Source organism: Eptatretus burgeri, chromosome 13, assembly GCF_056783735.1.
Source record: "Eptatretus burgeri isolate ZD-2024b chromosome 13, Ebu_testis_v1, whole genome shotgun sequence".
Classification (NCBI taxonomy): domain Eukaryota; kingdom Metazoa; phylum Chordata; class Myxini; order Myxiniformes; family Myxinidae; genus Eptatretus; species Eptatretus burgeri.
In genome coordinates, this window is record NC_140973.1 from 35,683,512 (window position 1) to 35,708,511 (window position 25,000).

A 25,000-nucleotide genomic window follows, 5' to 3' on the forward strand; every position below is an offset into this window, starting at 1 on the left:
ATGGGCCAAGTGGCCTCCTCCTGTGTTCAACTTCCTTTTCTATTCCTTATGATAAGATTATATAGTGCTAACACCTCATCAACTACAGAAACCCCCCAATCTCGCACTCCCTCTTCCAGACTGTCCTCACTCTCACTGTTCCTGGGACCTGATACAGATACGTAGGCACGGGATTTCCAGCATTTTTTTCACACCCTGACTTCATTGTTGGTAGAAAGTCAGCTTCTCAATCCACTCTTGTCGTATAATGTACATGAAGGAATGTCCTGACTTTAAAATGCCATCCATAATACAGGTTTGACATCTGCCCACACCCACACACACACATGGAAGATTGCAGCACTAATTTCAAGCAAAGATTATAAAGGATAAAATAGACATTTTTATTGGAATTTACTGTCTAAAGAACAATGGTATATATAAATGCACGTAGTCTGGAGGATTTTCAGGTCACATGTAATATCCAAATCTCTACACTGATATATTTTCTTTTTTTAACAGGGTCTAAGATTTATCAAAGAAGTCACACACACACACACACACACACACACACACACACACACACACACACACACACACACACACACACACACACACACACACACACACACACACACACACACACACACACCAAACTTGATTTCAGATTTTGTCGTTATTACATCAAATAGCACTTATAGTAGTGGCAGTATTGGTTGTGGTAGTAGGAGTCATGGTCGTGGTGGTCATAGTCGTAGTTAATGTGCCAGTAATGATCGTGTCATAGTAGTTGTCGGAGTGATGTTAGTGGTAGTTGTGGTCGTAAGAGCAATACGTAGGTCTATCCTTAAAACAATGTTCATTCAACACAATTGAAAAAAAAAACACTGAAGTCGGTCGCAAAGCAAATGGTATGAGGTTTGCCATGAGGTGAGAGTACTTTGGCAGAAAATTGTTTCACAGTCATCGAGGTAGCCATCTTAAAAATAATGGTAGTGATCAACACACCTGGCTATAAAATAAGGTTTGCAATCATAAGGAGAAAGTTTCCAGTGGCTTGAAGTGCTCAGCAGGTGGTTAGGTTGTTCAGCTTCCAATGTCCCGCTCGAGCCACGCATGAACTTCTTGATATATGGCTTGAATATCTGCAGCTACCTTGGCCCAAGATTTTTGCTGTATATTGCAACAGAAGCAAATTCAATGTGATATTTTATCTTCTTCACGTCCTGTCGTGTTTGCAGCACGGATGTGTCAAGCCGTTGCCAATTCTCACAAGACTCAATCATCACAGCTTGCTGGAAGACATAAATGACAAGTCCAGAACAATGCTCTAGTTTTGCATGTCCTGCTACCCTATGGTTGCTATTATTTTTGACACAAACACCAAGCTAACAATGCAAACTGCTTCCTGAACCCCAAACTGTTTTCCATCATCACGAGGGCGCTCATTGATTTAGTATTATTACAACTTCTATGAGTCTACACCATGTGTTCAAAAAAAAAAACACAAAAAAAACAAAAAAATATTCTCCACTCACTCCAACAGAATTGTATTTTAAACATTTACCTCCATTTCAAACACCTTTTGCGAAGCACATTTTTCTAATGAAGAAAAACCTCGTTTACGCAATGCTGGCTTTCACCAGAGGATACGGCCGAGGTATACAGTTCTACCACTCAAGAGATTGGTGAGATTTCGCTCGCATGTTTTTTTCGATCTGCATTTGCCTAGGCTCTATGGGTAGGAGTCATGTAGCTAAGCATATTAATTGGAACAGAGCATGACTGAGGCCACCCAGCTGTCCGCACTTTCTTATCGCTGCCCTGCTCTGCAGGCCTGTCCCTAATGCGCACGCCAAGTGCACCACGTGCTGTCGCTTAGATTGCAGCCCAGGCACCGTGCTTATGGAGAAGATACATCACAGCACATAAAAACACGCCAAGTGGTATTTATGAGACTGCCAGCCGTGACACGTATCATTCTGCAAGAGATCTAGTTAATACCATGGTATTGTAGGAAGTGATCACTCACTTCATCTCCACTCATCTGCTGGAAGATGTAATCACTTGTGATTACCAGTTGTGAATGGCTGGAAATTCTCTTCTGTGATTTCAATAATTTCCAGTTACTTTGCTTCTTGAGTTTTATTTGGGAAAGGGAGGTGAGTGGTTGCTATAGTTTTATCTTTATGCCTGAATCGTACACTTCTATATTTCCCATCTTGGCTTACTGTTTGTCAAGAGGTGTCAACTAAAATGCAGTACTGTTGTTGTTGTTCTTGTTGTTGTTAAGAAGCTCTCGAGTAATTCGTAAATGCAGATCGATTATGAATTTGGTGAATAAAGCATGAAAGGAATGAAGAAATCGACCGAATAATAGGTCATTAAATTATAGATCCTGCTTCATCATGATGTACCTGTTTAGCTTTTGGTTGCTTCTATGCACAATGTATTAATATGTTGGGAATGACTGAATTTCAACACCATGATGCAAGTGAGGAAGTAATTAAATAAGTTTGAATTTTGTACAGCTGTGAAAAGCAATCATGTTTTATGACCAAACACGATGATGAAGTACTGTACAGTCATTTCTAAATGATAAACATGTTTGCTTGAATAATGGCATCTCAAATAGAAGCCCTTGCACTTCCATTAACTCTAAGTTATTGTCATTAACGGACTGATAGGATAGCCAATAGGTATGCAGACTCACCTCTTGGCTCCGTAGCCTGGGTTTGAATCTCGGTCCAACTACGAACTGTTATCCTGGTATTTTGCAGGCAGGGTGATTCATTAATGTGTGCACTGTGCTTTGGATGGACGTTAAACTGGGTGGGAACCTCATGTGCCAGCATTACTTGGTGAACATTAAAGATCCCACGGTGTTGTTCGTCCTGAAGAAATTTGTGAAAAAGAAATGAAAGTCACCTGACATTAATTCTGTTCTTTCCTGTTTGATTTAATATCAGCAGTCGTACTTGGTGCAATTTTGGGTTGATTGTGTTTTTATATATCCGTCTAAACGACTATATGTATATATATATATATATATATATATATATATATATATATATATATATATATATATATATATATATATTTTAACAATATTTCTGCGAAAGAAACCACATGACCAATGATATCACCAAAAAAATTTCTGTTGACCAATCTATCCCTAGATAAACCTCACAAATTTTCATACTGATCAAATACAGCATTCTACCTGCCAAATTTTGACCAGGAAACCACTTCACCGATGATGTCATAGTCAAATCACCCTTATTCCCCATGCAGAGTTGTTGCCAGGTGCTAAGTTTCAATTTTTTTCCATGATACGGACTAGGAGACACAGAAGTCCAAAGTTTTTCCGTTTTTCCAACATCGATGCCACTCCATGTGACTGATGACATCATAATCACCATTGAAAAATTTTGCATGAGTAGTTGCATTTATGTTGAAAATTGCATGTCAATCGGAAGAGCGGTTGCAGAGAAAACATAAAAAGATTTGCAAGGTCAGATGGACAAACCGAAAGCAATGCCACCGGCGACTTTGTCATTGGAGGCATAAAGAAAAGAAAAAAAAATATATATATATATATATATATATATATATATATATATATATATATATATATATATATATATATATATATATATATATATATATATATATATATATATATTGTTACGGCTGTGGAAATTTGCAATACACCAGAAAGGTCCTTAGGTTAGATATATCGATAAGTTCATGTGTAGTTAGTCCACACCCGTTGTTTATAGGGAATATGTGTGATTCATCTGGGCTTTCTCTATCATTATTTTGTACCAATAAGCCCACCAACAACTCAAACACCACCACCTTCGCCTCTTTACCTCCACAACTCCACCCCGCAAACACGCTTCACCGCCATTCTCAAATGACGTCCGCCACCAACCAAACCACCACAGCAAACCCTCCACCACCTTCGCCTTTCTCCTTCCACAACCATTAACCACACCACTTGCCAACACCGAACGTCGTGCTGTCCAGGGCCCATTCGGTGATTCTTGCCGAACGCGTCGAGCCGCAAGTACAATTAGATGCCTTTGCAAGAGGGAAATCGGATCAGGAGAGGCTCACGCCCCTTTTTTCCCCACCAATGGCTAAACGTCGGGTGGTGTGGCCCCGCCTCCAAGCGCGTTTTGATTCGCAAATCTACATACACGCTCCTCCCCCGGTCTATAAAGACGCGAGCACAAGGCGACTCGCGTGTGAGTGTTGGGTTGTGCTGAGCTGTGCGTTGCTGTGATGGCTGGGCTGGTCGACTGAAGACGAAGGTTGTCGTTGAGGTTGTCATAGCAGGGTCGAGGGACGAGTCGTGGAGTGAAGCAGGGACGCGGAAGAGGGCTCAGAGGCGAGAGTTTGCCGGAGTCGGTGCGGTCCCAAGACCCCGCTAGCGGGACGGAGCGTCCGCCATTCTCTCTCTCCACCCCGAGCATCAACAATTTCCCCCATCCATGCTGAGGTAGCGCCGGTAACCCCGTCCGTTCCCCACCCCAACCGTGGTGTCGACCGACCAACACGTGCCTGCGCAACGCATGCCAAAAGGAGCTCACCGACCACGCCAGGGGCATGGAGTCAGGCACGTTATGCTGACATTGCGGCTAGCCCGCCATCGCGCCACAAGGGCGCGGGTAAGACCCCTTCGGTCTCGTGGACCTGGCCGCTCACCCAGGTCCCACGTACATTCGGTCCACAGACCTGTCTGCCCTCTTGCCTATGAGGGTGGCTTGTATTTGCTTTTTGTGTAAATGTGTGTGTGGCACCAGTCTTTTAAGTAAACCTGAATAAGTGCTTGTACATTGCTTAATTCGGTTGTAGCTCTGTGTTGCTTGCTTTTACTGTACGACTGTTATATGTGCATTCTTATTGTATGGCTGTGAATACGTGCTTGCCTTGTGTGTGTGTGTGTGAAATAAACGTGCTTGCTTGTTGAACTGTTTTCCCATTTCGTTGCGTCCTTTCCTTCGTTTGAAAGTTCCATCTTGCATCACCTAAGGGATTGGTAGTGGGTTTCAACACCCAATAAATAATCTGAACCGTCGAGGTCGGCGATAACTCCGCTCGGTTATCCCCTTAGCACGAAACGTGCCGCTTAAGCGGTTTGTGTCCGGAGCTGACCTGAGGCGTGGTACAACTCCTCGGTACGCTACCCACGCGGATACTTAGGTATATCGACATTCGGCGATTCACCATATTTTGCGCGGGTAGAATGCAGACTGGGTTGTGGTGAGGTTAAACCCCCACCTGTGACTGGCTCCTGGCAGTAGTTCCAGGAGGGTCACGACTGAATTGTCCGTTCCGGTGGGCGACGCGGCCGCCATTAGAGGTACACGGCCGATCGCACGCCAGGCGGGCGAAATTCGTAATATATATATATATATATATATATATATATATATATATATATATATATATATATATATATATATATATATATATATATATATATATATATATGCACATGGATACAAACAAAAACGACATAATGGTGACCGAAGCTTTTTGTGCTGCACTCTTCAGGGTAAAAATTGCAGCAAGTGAAGAAGGAAGTGAAGGTGCGAGCTTTATACGCAGGTCTCAATAAGGTAGACGCTAATTGGTTCAACAGTAATGACGTCACGGTTAATCTGAACGCCCATTGGTCGGCTCATCATCTTCACCTCGAGCTCCCATTGGCTGGAGCAGAGGTCGTCGATGATTGAAGTTTGCAACCACATCCTGGAGAGAGGGGGGATGGGTTTCCCCGAAGGTTCATTCACCATTTGTTACCGTATTTCCATTGATCTTTCCATGCTGAAAGACACAGAGATGGTTCAAATTCCTTTTGACGAAATAGTATTGGATCGGTGGTAAGGATGAAGGTTGCTTCCAACATACGTAAATGAAACGAGCTCTGACCTTGGCTCAATATCCTGAACATATCTGCATTGTACTGGTCTGCATAGATGGGGTTGGCAACCAGGTGCTATGCAATGGCAGATGAATCAGGTACAGTGGCCGGTGGTTGCTGGATATTTATACATGCTCGCACTGGTTGTGTTCCAACCCTTACAATCCTCCTTCGAATCGCCAAAGGGACGTGATGTTTGATCCGATCAACCAATCTTAGTGTTGTGCGGCCCACGTACCGAGATTCACATCGGCACTTAAACTCATAAAATATCCAGCAACTTGTGTGTGTTGTGTGTACCCAACAATGGTGGGTAATTTAATTAAGTGTTTGTGCGCTGCGAAGTTATCTCATAGTCAGGCTTTAAATCTTTATATCTGACATCTTGAACAACAACGATTACAACAACAACACTCTGCTCGTGGCATTGGCTTTGTCTCTTCGCGCGCTCGCCAGCATGCATGCGTGGGCAGAATTCCATGCTCCAGGCGGTGTGGATTTCGCACCAAATATGGGCACGGAGCGCTTCATTCTGGATTGGTGCCAAATAAGGGTATGCGTCATTTTCCGCCCAATGGGCGACGTGCGGACCAAAGCCGGGGCGGTCCTTCTCAAGAAGGCGGAGCCCATGACACGCCGTCCACCCAATGGGAGCAGGTGACGGGGGAGCGGACCGCGCCCCAAAAAATGATGGAAGAACCATTGATGATTGCGTCCCGTCGGCTCGAGCGCGCTTCTGTCTGGGTCTCCAGCTGACTGCATCCCATGCATCCGTGGCGTCTCGTCTAGTGCATTACAACAAGCAGTCGACCATCTCATCACAGGAGATCACCTCGCCTCACCTCCTCTGGGTTCGGCTGCCCTGGTCCGTTCTTTGGCGCCTGGTGCTCCGGGAAGGTGCGGTCGTCCAGCCACGCAAACACGGCCAGGTAGCCAGCCACGTTCTCTTCCCTCAGCTCGTCTTCCCTCCCGAGCTGAAGGGGCAATAAAGACCTCAAGGTCCAACTCTTTCTGGGGTATTTGTGTGTGCGTGTGTGTGTGTCCGTGGGCCCTGTCTCTAATTAGAATTGTTCAAGGAGTTGCTTGTACATTTGATTCCCTTCTTTATTCAGTTAACTCTGCCCTTACGTGCTCCCCTCATCCCCCAATTATTGTAAATAAATTCCCCTCTTGTTGAATGTCCCAGCTCATTCCCTGTCATTTATTTTATTGGCTTAGCACGGTGCGTGTTGAGAAATAGCGAAGCAGTAAATTGTTCATTTGGACCGACGGGCCTCGGTAACCATCCGCTTGGGTTACACACGGTTCGAGCACGGTAACTGCTCATTCCGCTCGAGGTCTGTCGAGGGTGTGAATTCCCCGGTAGCTTTGCCGCGTGGGTACTTAGGTATATTGAAGTTTGGCAATTAACGCTACCCCACATGGTCAAATTATTGGCGATTCATTGTCCTGTAAGGGACCCGTGCCTTCCGGACTTATCCAAGGGTCACAACCTAAATTCCAGTGTGTTCGGTGGAGCCGACTCTACTGCTCCCTCTTGCGGTTGTGCTCGCCACCGATATCTGGCCCCACAACAATATATATATATATATATATATATATATATATATATATATATATATATATATATATATATATATGTATTTCTGTATGTGTATTTATATATTTCTATGTTGTATTTTCTTATATTTCTATATGTATGTGTATATATATGTATATATATATATATATATATATATATATATATATATATATATATATATATATATATTGTTGCGGCCCCGGTAAAGAATCCTTTATCAGTACGTGTTGATATGAATTCCTGAATGATGAGAGGGCATAATTTGCTCGGCTGTGTCCACAACTCTCACATTGCATTTATCTCTCTCAGTTTCTTCTCCTGACTTTGGAAAAAGTCCTTTGAAGCTGGAGACACCTGCAGCAAGAGGGGGTGAGGCTCGGATCTCTTGTGAGCCAAAAGCCTGGCCCAAGCCTAATTTCACATGGAAAAGGGATGGATTGAAGCTGGATGGCAGTAACAGGTGAGAAAATCCTGCATAAATATGTGTTACTGTTTGAAGAGCTTTGTGCTTGAGAGTAAATTTATTTTTGGTGTCAAAGAGAGGGCAAATTGACATAATATTAGATCATTAAAATATATAATGGATGGAATGAACAGATAATTTATCGAAGTTGCTTCTCATGGCAGATAGCATCCTTCGATCAACGTGCTGTTGATTCCACCCATTGTTCGACATGTCAACCGACGCGGATTGACATGAGCTTTCACAAGCAAGAGTTCTCATAGTTCTTCATGACATTTTTTTTTTCACTTATTCAATGTAAATAAAACAGTTCAAAAGTTATCTGGGGAAAAAAGCTGAGCAGCTAACAAATCAATGCCTCTGAAGGATTGCTTTGGTCGGTTATGCTTGACATCAGCACTAAAGAACTCTATGTGGGAGCGATTCTAGTTATTATTACATCAGACAAAAGCACCACTGACATCATACTTAGTTGATGTGTCCTACAATAGTGATTTTCTTTTTTTTTGTGTGTGGGTTGAGGGTAAACTGATTGAAGTAGGTTATTATCTCTGCCACCAAAGGTGGAAGGAGGTTATGTTTTCACCCTGTCTGTCGGTTTGTTTGTCTGTGTGCAGGCTATCTAAAAAAAGTTGTGGACAGATTCAGATGAAATTTGGTTAATAGGTTGGGTGTGTGACAGACGAATTGATTCAATTTTGGTGAAGATCTGGCTACGGATCCGGATACTAGTATTTTTTTAAGTGATTCTCCACCATTGATGAGATGAGGCCAAAAACGAAATATAGCACGATATCTCCAAAGGTTGTGGACGGATTTGGACCAAAGTTTGTGGACAGGTTGGGTGTGTGACAAGGAAGAATTAATTTGATTTTGGGCGAAGATCCGAATCAAGATCCAGATTCGAGAATTTTTTAATTTTAAAAGCGATTTTTCACCATTGATTGATGGGACCAAAAATGATATATGGCATGATATTTCAAAAATGTATTGGCCCGATATGTTGTGCTGCATCAGGCAATGCGTGGCAGAGGTTTGCGCTCTACCGAGTGCCCTTCTAGTTTTCGATGTGTTCATGAAGATCAGTTTTATTCATTTGTAAACAATATTTGCTGAAAAAAAGCATCCAAATTAGATTGTTATTTTAATTTTTTTTATAAGAACAACCAAGGTTCACAAAGGAGTTTGCACAGACATATTGTATCAAGGACAAGGACATAAGGAGATAGAGTGCATCTCTTGTGAAATTTAAGGCCATTAAGAGACTATTGGAAAATTCAACACTGTAGATGTGATTTGAACTTAAGATACAATCATCATGAGCTGTTTGCTCAGATGAAACTGTCAAACAGGCTAAAATTATTCTTAAGCAACTATACTTGAAATGTCCAAGAGCGCAACGAATGTCATTCCCTTTTTTGTTTGTTTGTTTGTTTTTTGTTTTCTGGCTAGTGACTGCGGCAGTAAATTGGGCAGATTGGCAATAATACTCCACTGATGGATTGTTTTATTCTCCTCAACCTGTTAACTCCCCCCCTCCCCTTCCCCCTTCTCCCTCCAGAAGTGCACCTATTTTTTAAAACACAGATAGCACTCTGCTTTGGCTTGTTTTTCGTTCGCATGTGAATCAATTGCTCATTATGCTTGGAACCTGTATATCTATATACATTATAGTGTATATCCTGTACACTATATGTCACTCGCCTCTAAGCTTGGGTTTTGAATATCGGTCCAGCTATAAACTGTCATCCCGGTGTTTCACAGGCAGGGTAATTATATCAATGTGTGTGCTGTCCATCTGATAGACGAGAAACTAGGCATTCCGTCTGCCAGCATTAATTTGTGGATGGTAAAGATCCCCCACGAAGAGTGGGCAAGCTATTGCCAGTACCATGGACAAATCCCAAATTGCTCCCCTAACTACTGCTGGGAGAGGGAATGCAAACCACCCAGCATGACCCTCGACCAAGAAACTGCTTCGGCAGATCCAATGCAGAGTATAGTCACATGGAATTGGATACTCTAAGTATATCATCATGCATTGTCTGCAAATATTCATTACATTGCACTGAACGGCTGAGAATTTATTTGACCGGCACGTGGTTAATGTGCGAGGTAATTCCATGAGTCTTTGATCAATGTAAGAAAATAAAAACCTCTGAAACCTTCATTTTTGTTCCACCAGATGAGTATAAATCACCTTTTTATCCTGATTGCAACATATTATTCATATCCCAAACATTATTATCCCCCCCCCCCCCTGGAGGGAGGGAGCGGGATATTGTAATCGTCCGGTTTGTTTCTCTGTCTGTCTGTTAGCAACTTTACAGCAAAACGGCTTTAGCAAACACTATCGAATTTAATCCACAGGTGGGCAATGAATCTTGGATGACCCCATTAACTTTTGGGTCCAATTGGATCAAAGGTCAAGGTCAAGGTCATGAAAAGATCAAAATCGTTTTTCGCTCATAACTTCGTCAAAATTGATCTGATTTACTTCAAACTAAGCTAAGCGTGAACCTTATTCTATTTGTCACTTATAATCCTACCCATTCCTATAGTGAAAAATGCATATTTGTGAAGATCGGTAGGGTCTGAAATTTTGAGGGTCATGGTCATCGGTCAAAATGACAAATTTTCCATTATAAATCAAAAAAGGCTAGGAATATGCGTGCTTACTATGGAAGACATATATCAAGTCCTTTATTGGCTTTCATTTGACACCACGACCTTTGACCTTACGTGGCCTTGAAAGGTCAAAATCGTTTTTCGCTCATAACTTCGTCAAAAATGGTTTAATTGACTTCAAACTAAGACTAAAATATTCCTTATTTTATTCCTTATAATCAACATTCAGTTTAAGGATGTATCACATTTAAATTTGATCCCTAAAATAACTTTATAACCTGAAATGGGCAGGATTTGTTTTGCCTGGCACAACTTATTATTATTATTATTATTATTATTATTATTATTATTATTATTTATTATTATTATTATTATTATCCACATAGGTGCCATCAGAAACAGATGATGCATTGAAATATTTTTTGAGAAACTTACCCGAAATTTTGTTTTCTCCTCCCTTTCCTCTAAATGATCATCATAATGAACATTCCACCGAATTAACATTTGAATGGATATTTTGTTTCGCACATCATTATTGTTTTTTGTCCACTAATTTCGCACGTTGAGTTCCATCCAAGTAAATAGGTCATGATGGTTATATCGTAGGCTCAAATCATGAAATGTGCAAGTGCCTGTGTAAATGCCCTGTCACACCTTGACGTTTTATCCAGCGTATGCCAATGTAGGAAAATTTGGCGAATACGTTATGGGTAAGTTTTGTATACGTTAAGAGCACGCTGAAGCACGCTGGCATATGTCGTAGTACGCCGAGCTTGTCGACAAATTTTAAGCATGCTCAAAATTTTTTGACGTGCTCGGCGTATGACTCACACGTTCCGCATATGCTGGCCATAAGTTGTAGGCACGTTATGCGATTGTTGACACACGTCGACACATGTTACTTGTAAGTTACTCATAAGTCGAAATACGTCGAGGTAATGTCTAGCATACCCAAAAGTTATTTCTAACCTATGAGTAACGTGATTTGAACCTATGTGTAACGTATCTCCAATGCATATTGACATATGTTGACGTATTTGACGTCTTCTGGATGACCACAGAACTTACTGAACATGTTTCTAACTTACAGCTACCGTATAATGGCGTATTGGTAGCGTTTAGGGGAATTGGTATATAAAAATGGGCTTCACAGGAGGAACCTGTCAGTGTTTCAGACTCCATGGTGAGTAGATGTCCATGTCAGTAGTATCAGTAGTAGTAGTAGTAGGTAGTAGTAGTAGGTGGTAGAAGTAGTAGGTCCATGTCAGTAGTAGTAGGTGAGCGTGATGGGGAGGGTGTGGGTGATGATGGATCCTCCTTGCATCCACATCCACGGCCACGGCCAGGAGACTTCTTTGCAGGATTATTCGAAGTTTTCTTTGGCATGACGGTGATGTTGACACTTCGATGTCTACTGCGGTTATGATTTGAATTGTCGAGCGGCAGCCTTTTAATAGGCGATGCCACGTGATCGTTGGCGATACACTGCCGCGCTATGCATAAGTTAGACTATCGTTGGGCATACGTTGTGAACGCCGACAACACGCTAAGCATTCGTTGGTATGAGTTATCTATAAGTTATCGAAACGTTCTGTGTACGTTACTAATACGTTATGCATACGTCCAGCACGTTATGAATACGCCCAAAACTGAAAAAAAACAGCAATAGTTCAGCGTACGCCAGCGTTTTACAAACATTTTGATACGTTGCCATATGCTGGCTAAATCGTCAAGGTGTGGCAGGGCCTTAACCTAGGCATGGAATTATATTTTTTTTAAAAGATGAAGAAAACAGCCTTTTTTGTCCATCTTTAATTTGCTCCAACTTCAGGTTTAATTTCATCCAGAAAGACGTTGACTTTTTGAATACAGGTTAAAACGAACAATAAACAACATTCCACGTGCGGTACATTTCACCTGAAAGGTAAATATGTAAATCCCTGCAAATGTTTAATCCAGTTTAAGTGGGTGGGACATGCACGGGGAGGGTGGGGGAAGGGGGATTGTCATTGAGATAAATAAAAAAAACATATAAACCAAAATGATCGATGCAAAGTGGTAGCTAATTGAAATGTTTCCATCCATATAATTGCAGGGCCTGGCAGGATAGGCTAGACTCGAGAGGTATGCACATCTGTGCCCTTGAGCTTTGTCACCGAGGTTCGAATCTCTACACAGCTATAAACTGTGACCCTTGTGTGCATTGATGTGCGTGTCATCTATTTTAAGGATGTTGGGCCAGAGGACCCATCTGCCAGCATTAGTTGTTGGTGTACATTGATAATACCATGTGTCTCTTCCTCAGAGTAGGCAAGTTGTTTTTGGGACCATAAACAAATTCTAAATTCCAGGACAAACCCTCTCACCAACCTGCACTTGACAAGCAACGTGACTTGAGGCAGGCCTTTGTTCTGCAGTTGATTCGGAGCAAGCTGATGATGATGATCCATTAATTAAAAAACATACGGAAAACCTGTTTGTCTTTTCCTGAAAATTTCCCAGTCACAGTGTGTTATAAAAGGCTCAGGCCTTGTTTTATGCTTTTTTTGTTTTCAGCTTTGTCATGACATCAGTTATTTGCCCTTTATGTTCCGCTTTGAAGTTTTATTATTTTATTTATTTCTGAACTTTTTGTTTCATATGTTTGCAATTCTTAAAACTTGCCGTAGTCATTTCAGAATGGCAGCTTAGCTCAAGTGTTGCCTGATCGCCTCGACCTTTTTTTTTTCCTGGGTTTAATTTCTGGCAAAATGGGATCCGATTAACACAGCTTGCACTGGACGCTGTCCTTACAGAGAGATGTCCAGCTGGCTGTTCTGTCCGATGTGTGGGTGTTAATAATTCCAATAAATTATTTACAAGAGAACCCTTTTTTGCTGGCAACATGGTCAAATTTTACATTCCACGAATATGCTTATCTCGCGTCGAACACCTTACCTCATTAAGATGCTTTCTATTCAAGAAGTTAGCCTGCCACAAGAGATGGCCATGTACACTGAGCCTCCAGCAGGAAACTTGGATCAGGTATTGCCATGAAATCTCACTCTGCCTATTCATTAGCAGAAGCGAAGCATAGAGGAGTGAATGGAATTGTAGAGGCAGATTGAAGTGGTGTTGTTGGTTTGGTTCGGAGGTTGGTGGTTTAAGATGAAACCAAAAAAACATAAAGATGGTGGCAATGAGGAAGCCAGATTAAAAGCCCTTGTAACAGTTTTTTTTAGTGTTTGTTAAGTGTGCGCATGGAGGAAAATGGCTTTGCAGTCATAAATCTGGCTGGGGTGGAGAACAGAGATGCAATTGCATGTGTTTTTGTTTTGGCATTGGATAATGATGGAGGCCCGTCTGGATTGACCAGATTCACCCACCCTCTCCCTCCTCTGCCCCTTCTCCCATCCCCTCCCCCTCCCCACTTCCTCCCCCCTCCCTCACTACTTCTCTTCTCGATCCCCTGACATTGTGCTGCGATCAAAGAGGGCTCATATGAACACTGAATGCAATTAATTTTAATATTTAAAATAAAAAATAAATTATTTAGCCTTGGCCAAATGGACTAATTTTGAAATCTTCTTCACATTATTCTTTAATCCACATTGTCTATCAATTACCGTTGCTTGAAATCTGAAAGAAAGCTTTCAAAAGGTCTGTGGACTAAATGCGTAAATAACCACGTATTGTTATGCCAGCCTCGATTCATTAAACCACAGGGTCGATGCTTGCATTTCACTTTCAGTAATGGGGTAATAGCGTGTGACCTTTGACCCTGAGTAGTTATCTTGCCATAAGGAGCAACAAACCTGAGATCATGCTCTGAAATGAGCAGGAAAGCTAGGTATACTTGGAAGTCAATGCATTGCACGCTGGCTTGGACCACCGGCTGGGTGTGAAATTCTGATTACCCATGCCCTCTGTGTGCTACAATGAATCTTTTGGAGGAGAAAGCCTGCAAATTGGAACAGGTGCTAAGACTGTGCCACACACGTACCGGCCAGGCTGAGGCAATGTTGTGTGAAAGGGGCTGAGCTGGTGAAATGTTACCTGGGGTCGGCAACGGCAAAACGTGATCAAACCATTGAGTGGCAGCTGCTGTGCTAAACGGAAATGTGAGCGTGTACAGTGCATTGCTGTCGGTCAAAGGGTCGTGGAACAGCAGAATAGATGGAGCATAAGCGTTGACTTCTGAGTTCATCAGTACCATTGGATGATACGCTCTTTTTCCTTCCTTGTGTGCACACAATGAGCAGAGCATTTCCTCAACATTATAAAGGTGAAATCCTGCTCTGTTGATTTGTATATGAATGACTATGTCCACGGTCTGCAGGAAGTTCTGGTTCTGCAGGAGAGTACCAGAAAATGCTATCCAATGGTATTTTGAATCATTTTTGATCTTCCACGAATACTGAAGTCTTTATAAAATAATAATATTAACCCTCATCCTTACCCAAGGAGAAATAAACCATTTAAGACCTTTGCTATGCGTTCACACCCCATGGATTTAAAGCAGTAATAAAACACAACGCATATGGATTATTTCAAAACATAATTGATATATTTATTTTTCGTGATGCTTTTTTGAGTAAATCATACACTTTCTTTGCTCGTCTACCATTTTTAGCTCACCTGTTCGAAGAACAGAGAGCTATAGCGATACCCCCGGCGTGAGCGTGAGCGTCAGCATCAGCGTGAGCGTGAAAATGTTAAAGTTTTTGGTGCAAGTTATTTCCTTTCTAATGTTTTTATCTACCACACTATATTTTACTGATTACATTATACAAATACATATATTGCTTTAAAATTATTTGGATCAGACTTCACTGCAATGCTTTATAAAAAATCTTATTAGACTCGTCTTTTAAAAACGATAAATGTATAAACAGGTGAGCATTGGGTGGCTTTGACACCAACTCTCTGGTTATGGTGATCATTGATACCAAGCAAACAATTTAAAATGGTGAAACAAACGCTTTTGTTTTTCAAAATTAAACTTCTATTTCTGTGCAACATTAACATTTTCTTCATTTATGTATCTCTAGATGAAAACATGTATAACCAACACAAATTGAGTTTCGACTCCTCCCTGTGACCATACGTACTAATGAACACTAAACAGCTTTCCTGGGGTGTACTTGCACCCCACCGATAAAACATGATGGATATCTGTCTCGAAGAAATGTGTATAAATTGAACACATAGTTGTGAAAAGTCAGTCAAGCGACCCATAGTCTGTGCTGCCGATGACTTCAGTGTGAATGCACCCAGAATAATTTTGGTAATAAGTCGGCCGATTATACCTGCGTCAAATCAAAAATTTAGCTACATGGTTGAAACATGCTCACAAACTGTCATAAAAACTCAGAGTCGAAAAGATGGTACTTTCTGAAATATTCAACAAAATATTTGCTTGAGATGTAAAACATACCCCAAAAAGGACGGGATGAATGTTAATAGTAATAATGAGAACGAGCAATCAAAGGTACCATCGCCCAGACTTGTTTTGTGTAGTTTTTTTTTTAGCACTTATTTTTATACGCTTACTCACATTCAAATTGTAGCGTACATACTTTGTAGATGCACTTACATTCTAATTGTACATACTTTATAGACGTACTCGGTTGAACAAAGAGAACGTGTACTACTGGCTACCACAAGGTGGCGTTTATGGCCCACATTTTGAACATGACGTGCGACAAACAGACAGACAGACACAGCTTCTCCTTTGACAAGGTTAATATTAAAGGACTGGAAAAAATAAAATTTCTGATAGATAGTTGCATGATCAGCTTAAATATCGATAAATACAGTGCACAAACAAGGAAATTTTGGTTGCAGTGTTTCAATCAAACATTTTAATGTTTACCCTCACCAAAGGAGAGGGTGTTGCATTCGTGTCTGTCTGTCCATCTGTTTATTTGTCTACGCAGAATGTGAGTATTTTTTATTAATTACATACTATTGAATTGGTAATGATCATGGTAATAATTATGATAATAGTACGTAATGATCATACCACATTCTGATAATAAATATATAATGGTAAATCATGATTAATGACAATGGTACATAATGAGAATGATAATAATAATGGTAATAATGATAACGGGACAAAATGGTAATGATGATCATGATAATAATAATGGCAATGATAATGGTGTGTAATGATAATAACACATACTGATAATAATAATAATAATGATTGTGATCCAAAATGATAATGATGATATTTTTGAAAGTGAAAACGATAATAATTATTATTATAATGGTACGTGAGCATGTCCCATTAGACCATTGAGACACCTTTAGACCTTTCAACACCGTGTAGACCTCTTTAGACACAATTTATCTCCCTCAAACCCCTGCCTTCCCTTTAGACCGTTTTCAGACCATTAGATCTATAGACCGTCACACCTTTTAATATCCTTTGTACACTTTAGACCCATTTCATCGTTTTTAGACATTTTAAGACTCTTTTGACAATTCAGACATTTTCGTGTTAATGACCTTTTGAGACCCTTAGACCAGGGGTCGCCATCCTTTTTTTCAATGCGAGCTACTTTTGATGAATGAAATATTTCAAGAACTACAAAAACATAAATTGAAAATGCATGAATTGCAAAAGGTACAAAGTTAGTTATTGGAGTTCATTTACAAAAATACATACAGTATTTAAGGTAAAGGAAAATTGATCTTTACCTTTACTTCAGTGTGAAACTTGACACTGCATGCGGTCCACCAGTACCTCGTAATCTTGTGTGTATCCTGAGAGGGCAACTGTGATTGAGTCCTTCAGATGCTCATCTGTCAGACGGGTTTGAAATTCAGATTTGATGCAGTTCATGTCAGAAAAGGCAGATTCACAAAGATGGATCAAGCCAAATAGGGAAGCTACTTTCATTGATGCTTTGCGGATGTTACTGTACTTTTCAGTATCCATGAAACTCCAGAAATTTGTGGCAGATTGCCTTCATTTCAACTGAATGTCATTTTGAAGGCTGATAATCTCCATTTCCAAAGGGATACAATCAAGGTCAAACAGCACACTAATTTGTTCAGAAATGTCACGAACATCAACTTCCATGAAGGGCTTTGACGTGAACATCACACAGTGCCCCATCTCCTCAAAATCATTAAATCTGTTGTTGAACTCTTGGCCAAGCCTGGTCAGGAAATCACTGTACTTGTCAATGTCCACGATGATTCTGACAGCAACCTCATTTTCTGCTGGCATTTGGAACATAGAAAGAAAATGTTGCATTTTCCTTTTCTGGACTTGTTGTATTAAAAGGCTAAGTTTCGACTTGAAAGCTTTCACTGCACTAATCATGTCGGCAATTGTCTTCTATTTCCCTTGCAATCCACAGTTCAGGGCGTTCTATTTCTCTGTCATATCTGTTAGAAATGCCAAACCAAGCAGCCACGCAATGTTTGATAATTGGGTGGTCTCTTAGTTTCTTGACTCGATGAAAACTTTCGTGTTTGGTAAAGTTTTTTTTTTTTATCCACGTTTTAAGGCGAGCCACTCATTTGCAGCCAGCGAGCTACCAGTCACTTGTGATCGATGTGTTGGTGACTCCTGCTTTAGACCTTTTAAGAAGCTTTAGACCTTTACACCTTAACAACTTTTGACATTTGCACTTTAGACCATTTAGACCTTTCAGTTGAAATTCATGACCTTCCATTTAGTAAACCCTTCCATATATTTGCCACACAAAGTACACCCCACAAAAAAAGGTCCTGGTGAGGGTCTGCAATCTCTGATCGCTCTTTTTTGTTGTTCTTTGTGTTTAACGTTCTCGAGCATTGTCAATGCATTTCCAATTGGACAAGCATACGAGGGCCATGTTGATTGGCAAAGCTGTGGCAACACAGAATGCTTCACCAAATGAATGAGCCAGACTTTGCTTCACTGATCACACTGTCCTTCGGAAGAGCTTTAAGCCAGTTGTCCCACCTTGCCTTTGCTCGTGTACCCACATAACCTTTTTCTGATAAAAGTATGCCATTGTGGTAAGATATGACATTCAAATTATAAATTCCTGCACTGCAATACCGAGGTGTTATCATCAGGTGAATAACTTGCACATCCCCAGAAGTGGTGCAAATGAACTGCCAGGTGTTGTGTGGAAATGAATGTTGTTGCTTTTCAGTTCTCATCTAGTAACTGTGATTCACATGGGACAGTTTAACATATGGAATCCTGATTTTTTTTAAATATATATATATATATATATATATATATATATATATATATATATATATATATATATATATATATATATATATATATATATATATATATATATATATATACTGGAGGATCTGAAGCCCGCACAGCAACCACACTCTGAGATAGCAAGAAGGGTCAATGTGAGTATTTGATAAAACCATACTGTACCTACAATTTAGGGAATGAACTTGTAATATTTTTGGAGTACCGATGAGAACTCACTGACTCTTCGTGAAAGGTACCGTGGATCTTTAACATCCACAAACGAATGCAACACCAAACAAGATGTGCAGCTTAACGTCCATCCAAGGGACTGCACACTTTGTTATGCAATGCAAAGACCCAATCAGACAGGTCACGGTCAGGTCAGGAATCAAATCCAGACTAGACAGCTCAAAGGCAGTTGTACTTCCTCTGCACCATCCTGTCAGCACACTCACCAATTTGAATATCATTAATAAACCGTTTCTGTGTCCTTTTCATGTTCAGATACTCGTGCCAAATAATGATGTCCCCAGAAATAAAAGTATTGGTAACAATAAGTTAACATTTGCCTTTGATACAAAAACAGAAAGAAAATGCATTGAGCAAGGTTATAAAAAAACCAAGACGAACAAAAAAGTGGCAGAAAGAGCCTGCAAAATTTGCTTCCACTCGAAGGAAGAGATGTTGGCGTTGTTTGGTGCTCTGGCTGAGGACAAGTTCTGTGCTGCAAAAGGAGTCTCAAACTAAAGATAAATAAATATACAAAACCTAGAGGAAGGCTTAGGTTACTTGCCATTAGGGCTGACAAGATGGCCAAGAGGTACGCATGCTCACCTCTAAGCTGTCTAGCCTGGGTTTCAATCCTGACCCAGCTATAAACTGTCATCCTGGTTTTTCACAGGCAGGGTGGTTCGTCAAAGTGTGTGCCCTCCTTTGGATGGATGTTAAACTGGCATCCCATCTCCGAGCATTAGTTGGTACATGTCAAATATCCCAGGGTATCCTTCATGAAGAGTAGGTGACTTATCGCTGGCACTAGGCCAAATTCAAAATTCCTGTCCTAACCTACAGAGAGCAATGCATCAGCGACACAGCTGTGCCCCTCTGCCGGTGATGCATACAAAAGAAGGCTTGCTATTGTGTTCCCAACAGTGGGCTTGGCAGGAATCAAACCATGATGTCAGTGTGCCTTTTATTGACGACACTGTGGGATGTTTGATGTCCACCAGCTAATGTGAGGACACAGATCTCCAGCATAATGTAAATCCGATGGATGGCACACTTTGTTATCCAATGCTTACAGTCAGGTGTGGTTTCAAACTGAGACTAGATACCCCAAAGTTAACTGTGCTACCTCTGCACCATCCTGTTTTCTTTCACTCCACACCATCTTCATTTACTTCTTCCTCCTCAGAGATTGCCCAACTTTCCTCTTCCTCACCTGTCATTCTCTTTTTTTTCTGCATAATATTCTCTCCCTACATTAGCAAACTTCATTTTAACTGGAGACAGACATGTATGGGGCACGGTGGGGAAAATACAGTGCCTCCAGGAAGTATTCACACCCCTCAACTTTTGTGACATTTTGTTGTGTTACAACCTGAATTTAAAATGGATTAAATTTAAATTTTTTGTAACCGATCCATACAAAATACCCCATAATGACAAAGTGAAAACATGTTTTCAGAAATTTTTACAAATTTATTAAAAATTAAAAGTTGAAATGTCTTGCGGCAATAAGTATTCAACCCCTTTGCGATGACACTCCAAATTGAGCTCAAGCACATCCAATTTCCTTTTTATCATCCTTGAGATGTCTCCACAACTTGATTGGAGTCCACCTGTGGCCAATTCAATTGATTGGACATGATTTAGAAAGAAACACCTTTTTATATGATGTCCAACAGTTGACAGTGCATGTCAGAGGAGAAACTCTACCATGAAGTCCAAGGAACTGTCCGTAGAACTGAGAGATATAGAGGAAACACAGATCTGGGAAAGGGTATACAACAATTTATTGAGTGTTGAAAGTTCCCAGAGCATAGTGAGCTCCATCATTAGGAAATGGAAAGAATATGGAACTGCCCAGAGTCTTCCGAGAACTGGCCATCCAACCAAACTGAGAAACTGCGCAAGAAGGTCCTTGGTAAGAGAAGTGACCAAGAACCCAATGACCACTCTTACACAACTACAGAGTTCCTTCGTTGTTTATGGGAGAGTGCCCAGACGGAAACCACTGCTGAGAAAAAGGCCCGTGACAGCACGCCTGGAGTTTTCAAAAAAGCACTTTAAAGACTCTGAGAGCACGAGGCAAAATATTCTGTGGTCTGATGAGATGGAAATTGAACTTTTTGGCCTGAATGCAAAGCGCTACATCTGATGGAAACCGAGCAGAACTGATTACCCATCAAACACCATCCCTACCATGAAGCATGGTGGTGACAGTAGCATACTCTAGGGATGCTTTTTAGTGGCAGGTACTGGGAGACTTGTAAGGATCAAGGGAACAATGAATGGAGCCAAATACAGGAAAATCCTTGAGGAGAACCTGCTTCAGAGTGCAAAAGACCATGGACTGCAGCAAAGATGTATGTCCCAACAGGACATTGACTCCAAGCCTTCAGCCAAAGCAGCACTGGAATGGCTTCAGAACAAGAACGTGAAAGTCCTTGAGAGCCCCAGCCAAAGCCCAGACTTGAATCCCATTGAGAATCTGTGGAAAGACTTGAAGATTGTTGTTCACCGATGCTTCCTATCCAATTTGATGGAGCTTGGGTAAATCTGCAAGGAAGAATGGGAGAAAATCCACAAATCCAGATGTGCAAAGCTGATACAGACAGACCCAAGAAGACTCAAAGCTGTAATCGCTCCCAAAGGTGCTTCTATGAAGTATTGACTCAGTGCGTTGAATACTTATTGCCGCAAGACATTTCAGCTTTTCATTTTTCATTGATTTTGTAAAAAAAAAATTCAAAATATGTTTTCACTTTGTCATTATGGGGTATTTTGTGTAGATGGGTAACAAAAAAATTACATTTAATACATTTTAAATTCAGGCTGTGTCACACAACAAAATGTGACAAAAGTTACAGGGTGTGAATACTTTCTGGAGGGACTTTAATTACTGGAATTTCTTTGAGCAGAGCCAGTCTGTTTTGTGCAAGACATTTATCTTCATCTTGGAAGCTCAACCTATTTTCCATTTCTGCTTTCCTGGTCATAGTTGCTTCTCTTGGTCCTCCAAGTGATCTGCCTCCAAAAAAGCGAAGTTATCATTACCTCTGCCACCAAAGGTGAAGGAGGTTATGTTTTCACTTCACCCCTCTCTGTCTGTTTGTATTTGTTTGTCTGTTTGTCTGTGTGCAGGATATCTCAAAAAGTTGTCGATTGATTCGGATTAAACTTGGTGGAGTGGTTGGGTGTGTGACAAGGAAGAATTGATTCAACTTTGGTGAAGATCCAAATCCAGATCTGGGTACAAGAGTTATTTAATTTTCAAAGTGATTCTTCACCATTGAGAGATAGGGCCAAAAACGAGATATAGCATGATATTTCAGAAATGTGTTGGGCCGGATATATTCTTGTGGGTCAGGCATTACGTGGCAGAGGTATGCGCTCTACCGAGTGGCCTTCCAGTTAAGGATTGTGCTGCCATCGATTTTATGTTCTCTTTTTTTTCTCTTTTATTTTGTTGTTTTTTTATGTGCTCGCTTCTGTGTATTTTTTCTGTGCTCATTCTCTGTATTTCAGGCTCGGATAGTTTTGGGCCTACCCATTTTTCTTATTTTCTGAACTCTTTCCCATACCCACTGGCCACACCTCCATCCCTTATGTCCCTTTATCCACCACCCTCACTTTAATTCCTTCATTATGCCTTCTGTTCAATAAAAAAATGACATAACATTCTTTCCTCTTCTCCATTCCTCTTCTTCCTCCACTCTCACACCATCAGTTTAAACTTTTTAAACGGCAATTTAAAATGTGAAATCTTCTCACATACTTTCTTCCAACCACCTTTCTCCTGGTCTACTTTCCATTTCCCCTTCTCTCCATCCCTAGATGACTCGTAAACTCGTGCCTCATCCACCATCGTGTTATCATGCCTATCCCTTTCACCCCTGGTACACAAAATCTCTTTGGACATATCTTGAGCATTTGACAGTCTGGAACTCTGCCTTGATCTCCAAACTCTCTGCTTACAGCATCGAAGGCTACCTCTTCTCATGCATCATTGACCTCCTCAACTCCCACAGTCAGCATGTAGCTCTGAACAGGACACTCAATTCCTCTCTCCGTCAAGGCTGGAGTGCCCCAATACAGTGTCTTGGGAACAGTCTTGTTCCTTATCTTTAGCAATGATCATTCTGAAAATCCTGTGTTTCTCTTTGCTGATTATTGCACCCTCTATCATATCATTTCTTAACCTTCAGACAGGCAGGCAGCAGCCTCTTCTGTCTTTGCAGACCTTGATAGACTCAGGAGCTAGTCCAACACTTGGAATGTCTTTCAACCCTGACAAATACCACACTCACACTGTCTCCAAAAGGACTATCTGGCAAACACTCCTATCTATTTCCTAAACAAACCACTTGAAGAGGTTAAGTTACTCACACTTTTGGGCCACACCATCAGCCATAATCATTTTTTGGCACACCGCATTTCCACCATGGCCTCCAACACAAGCTACAGGCTGTGCATTCTCCATCGTAAAAGGTCTTTCCTTGACAAATCTAAACTTTTGACAACCTACACAGCTTTCACTTGCAGCCTGATGGAGTACTGCTCTCCCCTTTTGGGCTGGTGCCCCTGCCTCACACCTTAATCTTCTTGATGCTATGCAAAAGACAAGGCCCTCAAAAATCATCGGGATCTCCATCAACAAAGCTTCGTATCTACGCCTGTTACTTTTGCATTGATGTCCTCTGAATTCAACCTCCTCCTCTTTTTGTCTTCCATCCTCTGCCCTTTCTTGACTTTAGGGAGGGGAAGGCTGGAAGTGGGAGTAAGGAGGGAAAGCATAGAAGTAGGAGGAGGGAGGGAAAGTGTTGGGGTGAGAGTCTGGAGAGAGTGGGGTGGGGTGGGGTGGGAGGAGGCAAGAGAAGGGGTGGGAGAGGGCAAGGGAACTGGTGGGAGGAGGGAGTAGAAAGGGTGGGGGTGGGAGGAGAGACCTGGCGTTGCTGGACAACACTTGGTACCCTTGTTCGTGATGAATAATTGTTCCGTTATCATTAGTTCATCTTATCATCATGGTTGGTTTAATAAATCCATATATATCGCTAATGCCACGTGTTTGCCATTTCCCCACTAATTTTCTTTTCAGCTCAACCCAACTGTCAATTCCTCAAAATCCATAGAGTTGAATTGGAGTCCCACTTACTCTGCCCTCCATAATACATGTAGACTGTGAATCCTACATAATGTAAGCCCTCGATAATGCATGGAGAATGAACCTATGGAAATACCTTGAAAAAAAAACAGAACTACCTAAAAAGGTCCAACCTTTCATTTTAATAATCCGAAAAAAAAGTTGTCCAAAATTCCTAAATTCCAAAACAAATATTACCTTTAGGCTGTGGGAGGTCTACCAAAGTGATTGCACACCAATATTAGACAGAACAATCTCATCGGGCACATAACAGGTGAACTGAATGGGGAGGTGGTTTGCGCATTACCTGTACAGTCACCTGGCAAAGGTCACAAAATCTGATGCCCCAATCCCCTTCCCCATTGGAACATATTTAACACCTGGCACACTATGCCTGCACATTCCAGAATGAAGACCACTCGGTAGTTGTAATGTTGAATCTGAGTCTTGCCTTTTCTTCAGCGATTGGCCATTGCACCCGAAGTGAAAGAATTGTACACATTTGCATAAACGTCGTTGTCATTGGTAAGCCCCTGGGCCTTTTGACTCATGGTAAGCCTCATAGCATCAGATTTGGAAATTCTTTGAATATGGAAAGCGCAGTTGAGCTTTGCATTCATACTTCCAATGTGAATTATATGATGTATGGTAACTATTAGATGTTTATTAGATAGTGGTGGCCCAATGGTGATGACAATAAACTGCCATACAAATGGTAGCAGGTCTAAGTTTTGCTAAAAGCAGTGAAGGGTGAATCACAAGTCGCTTTACCCCTTCCAAATATTACATGCATTCTTATATGTCGGGAATATATATATATATATATATATATATATATATAT

The 25,000-nt window shown here is 41.1% G+C and overlaps 1 protein-coding gene across 4 annotated transcripts in view; it reads left to right on the forward strand.

Annotated features, from left to right (window-relative positions):
• LOC147014234 (contactin-4-like) overlaps positions 1–25,000 on the forward strand; it is a 588,183-nt gene that overhangs the window by 352,929 nt on the left and 210,254 nt on the right. For all 4 annotated transcript variants that reach the window (XM_085852006.1, XM_085852003.1, XM_085852004.1 and 1 more), the window contains one exon: positions 7,806–7,956. In XM_085852006.1, the coding sequence (XP_085708132.1) occupies positions 7,806–7,956 (151 nt within the window). The remainder of the gene's footprint in view (positions 1–7,805; positions 7,957–25,000) is intronic.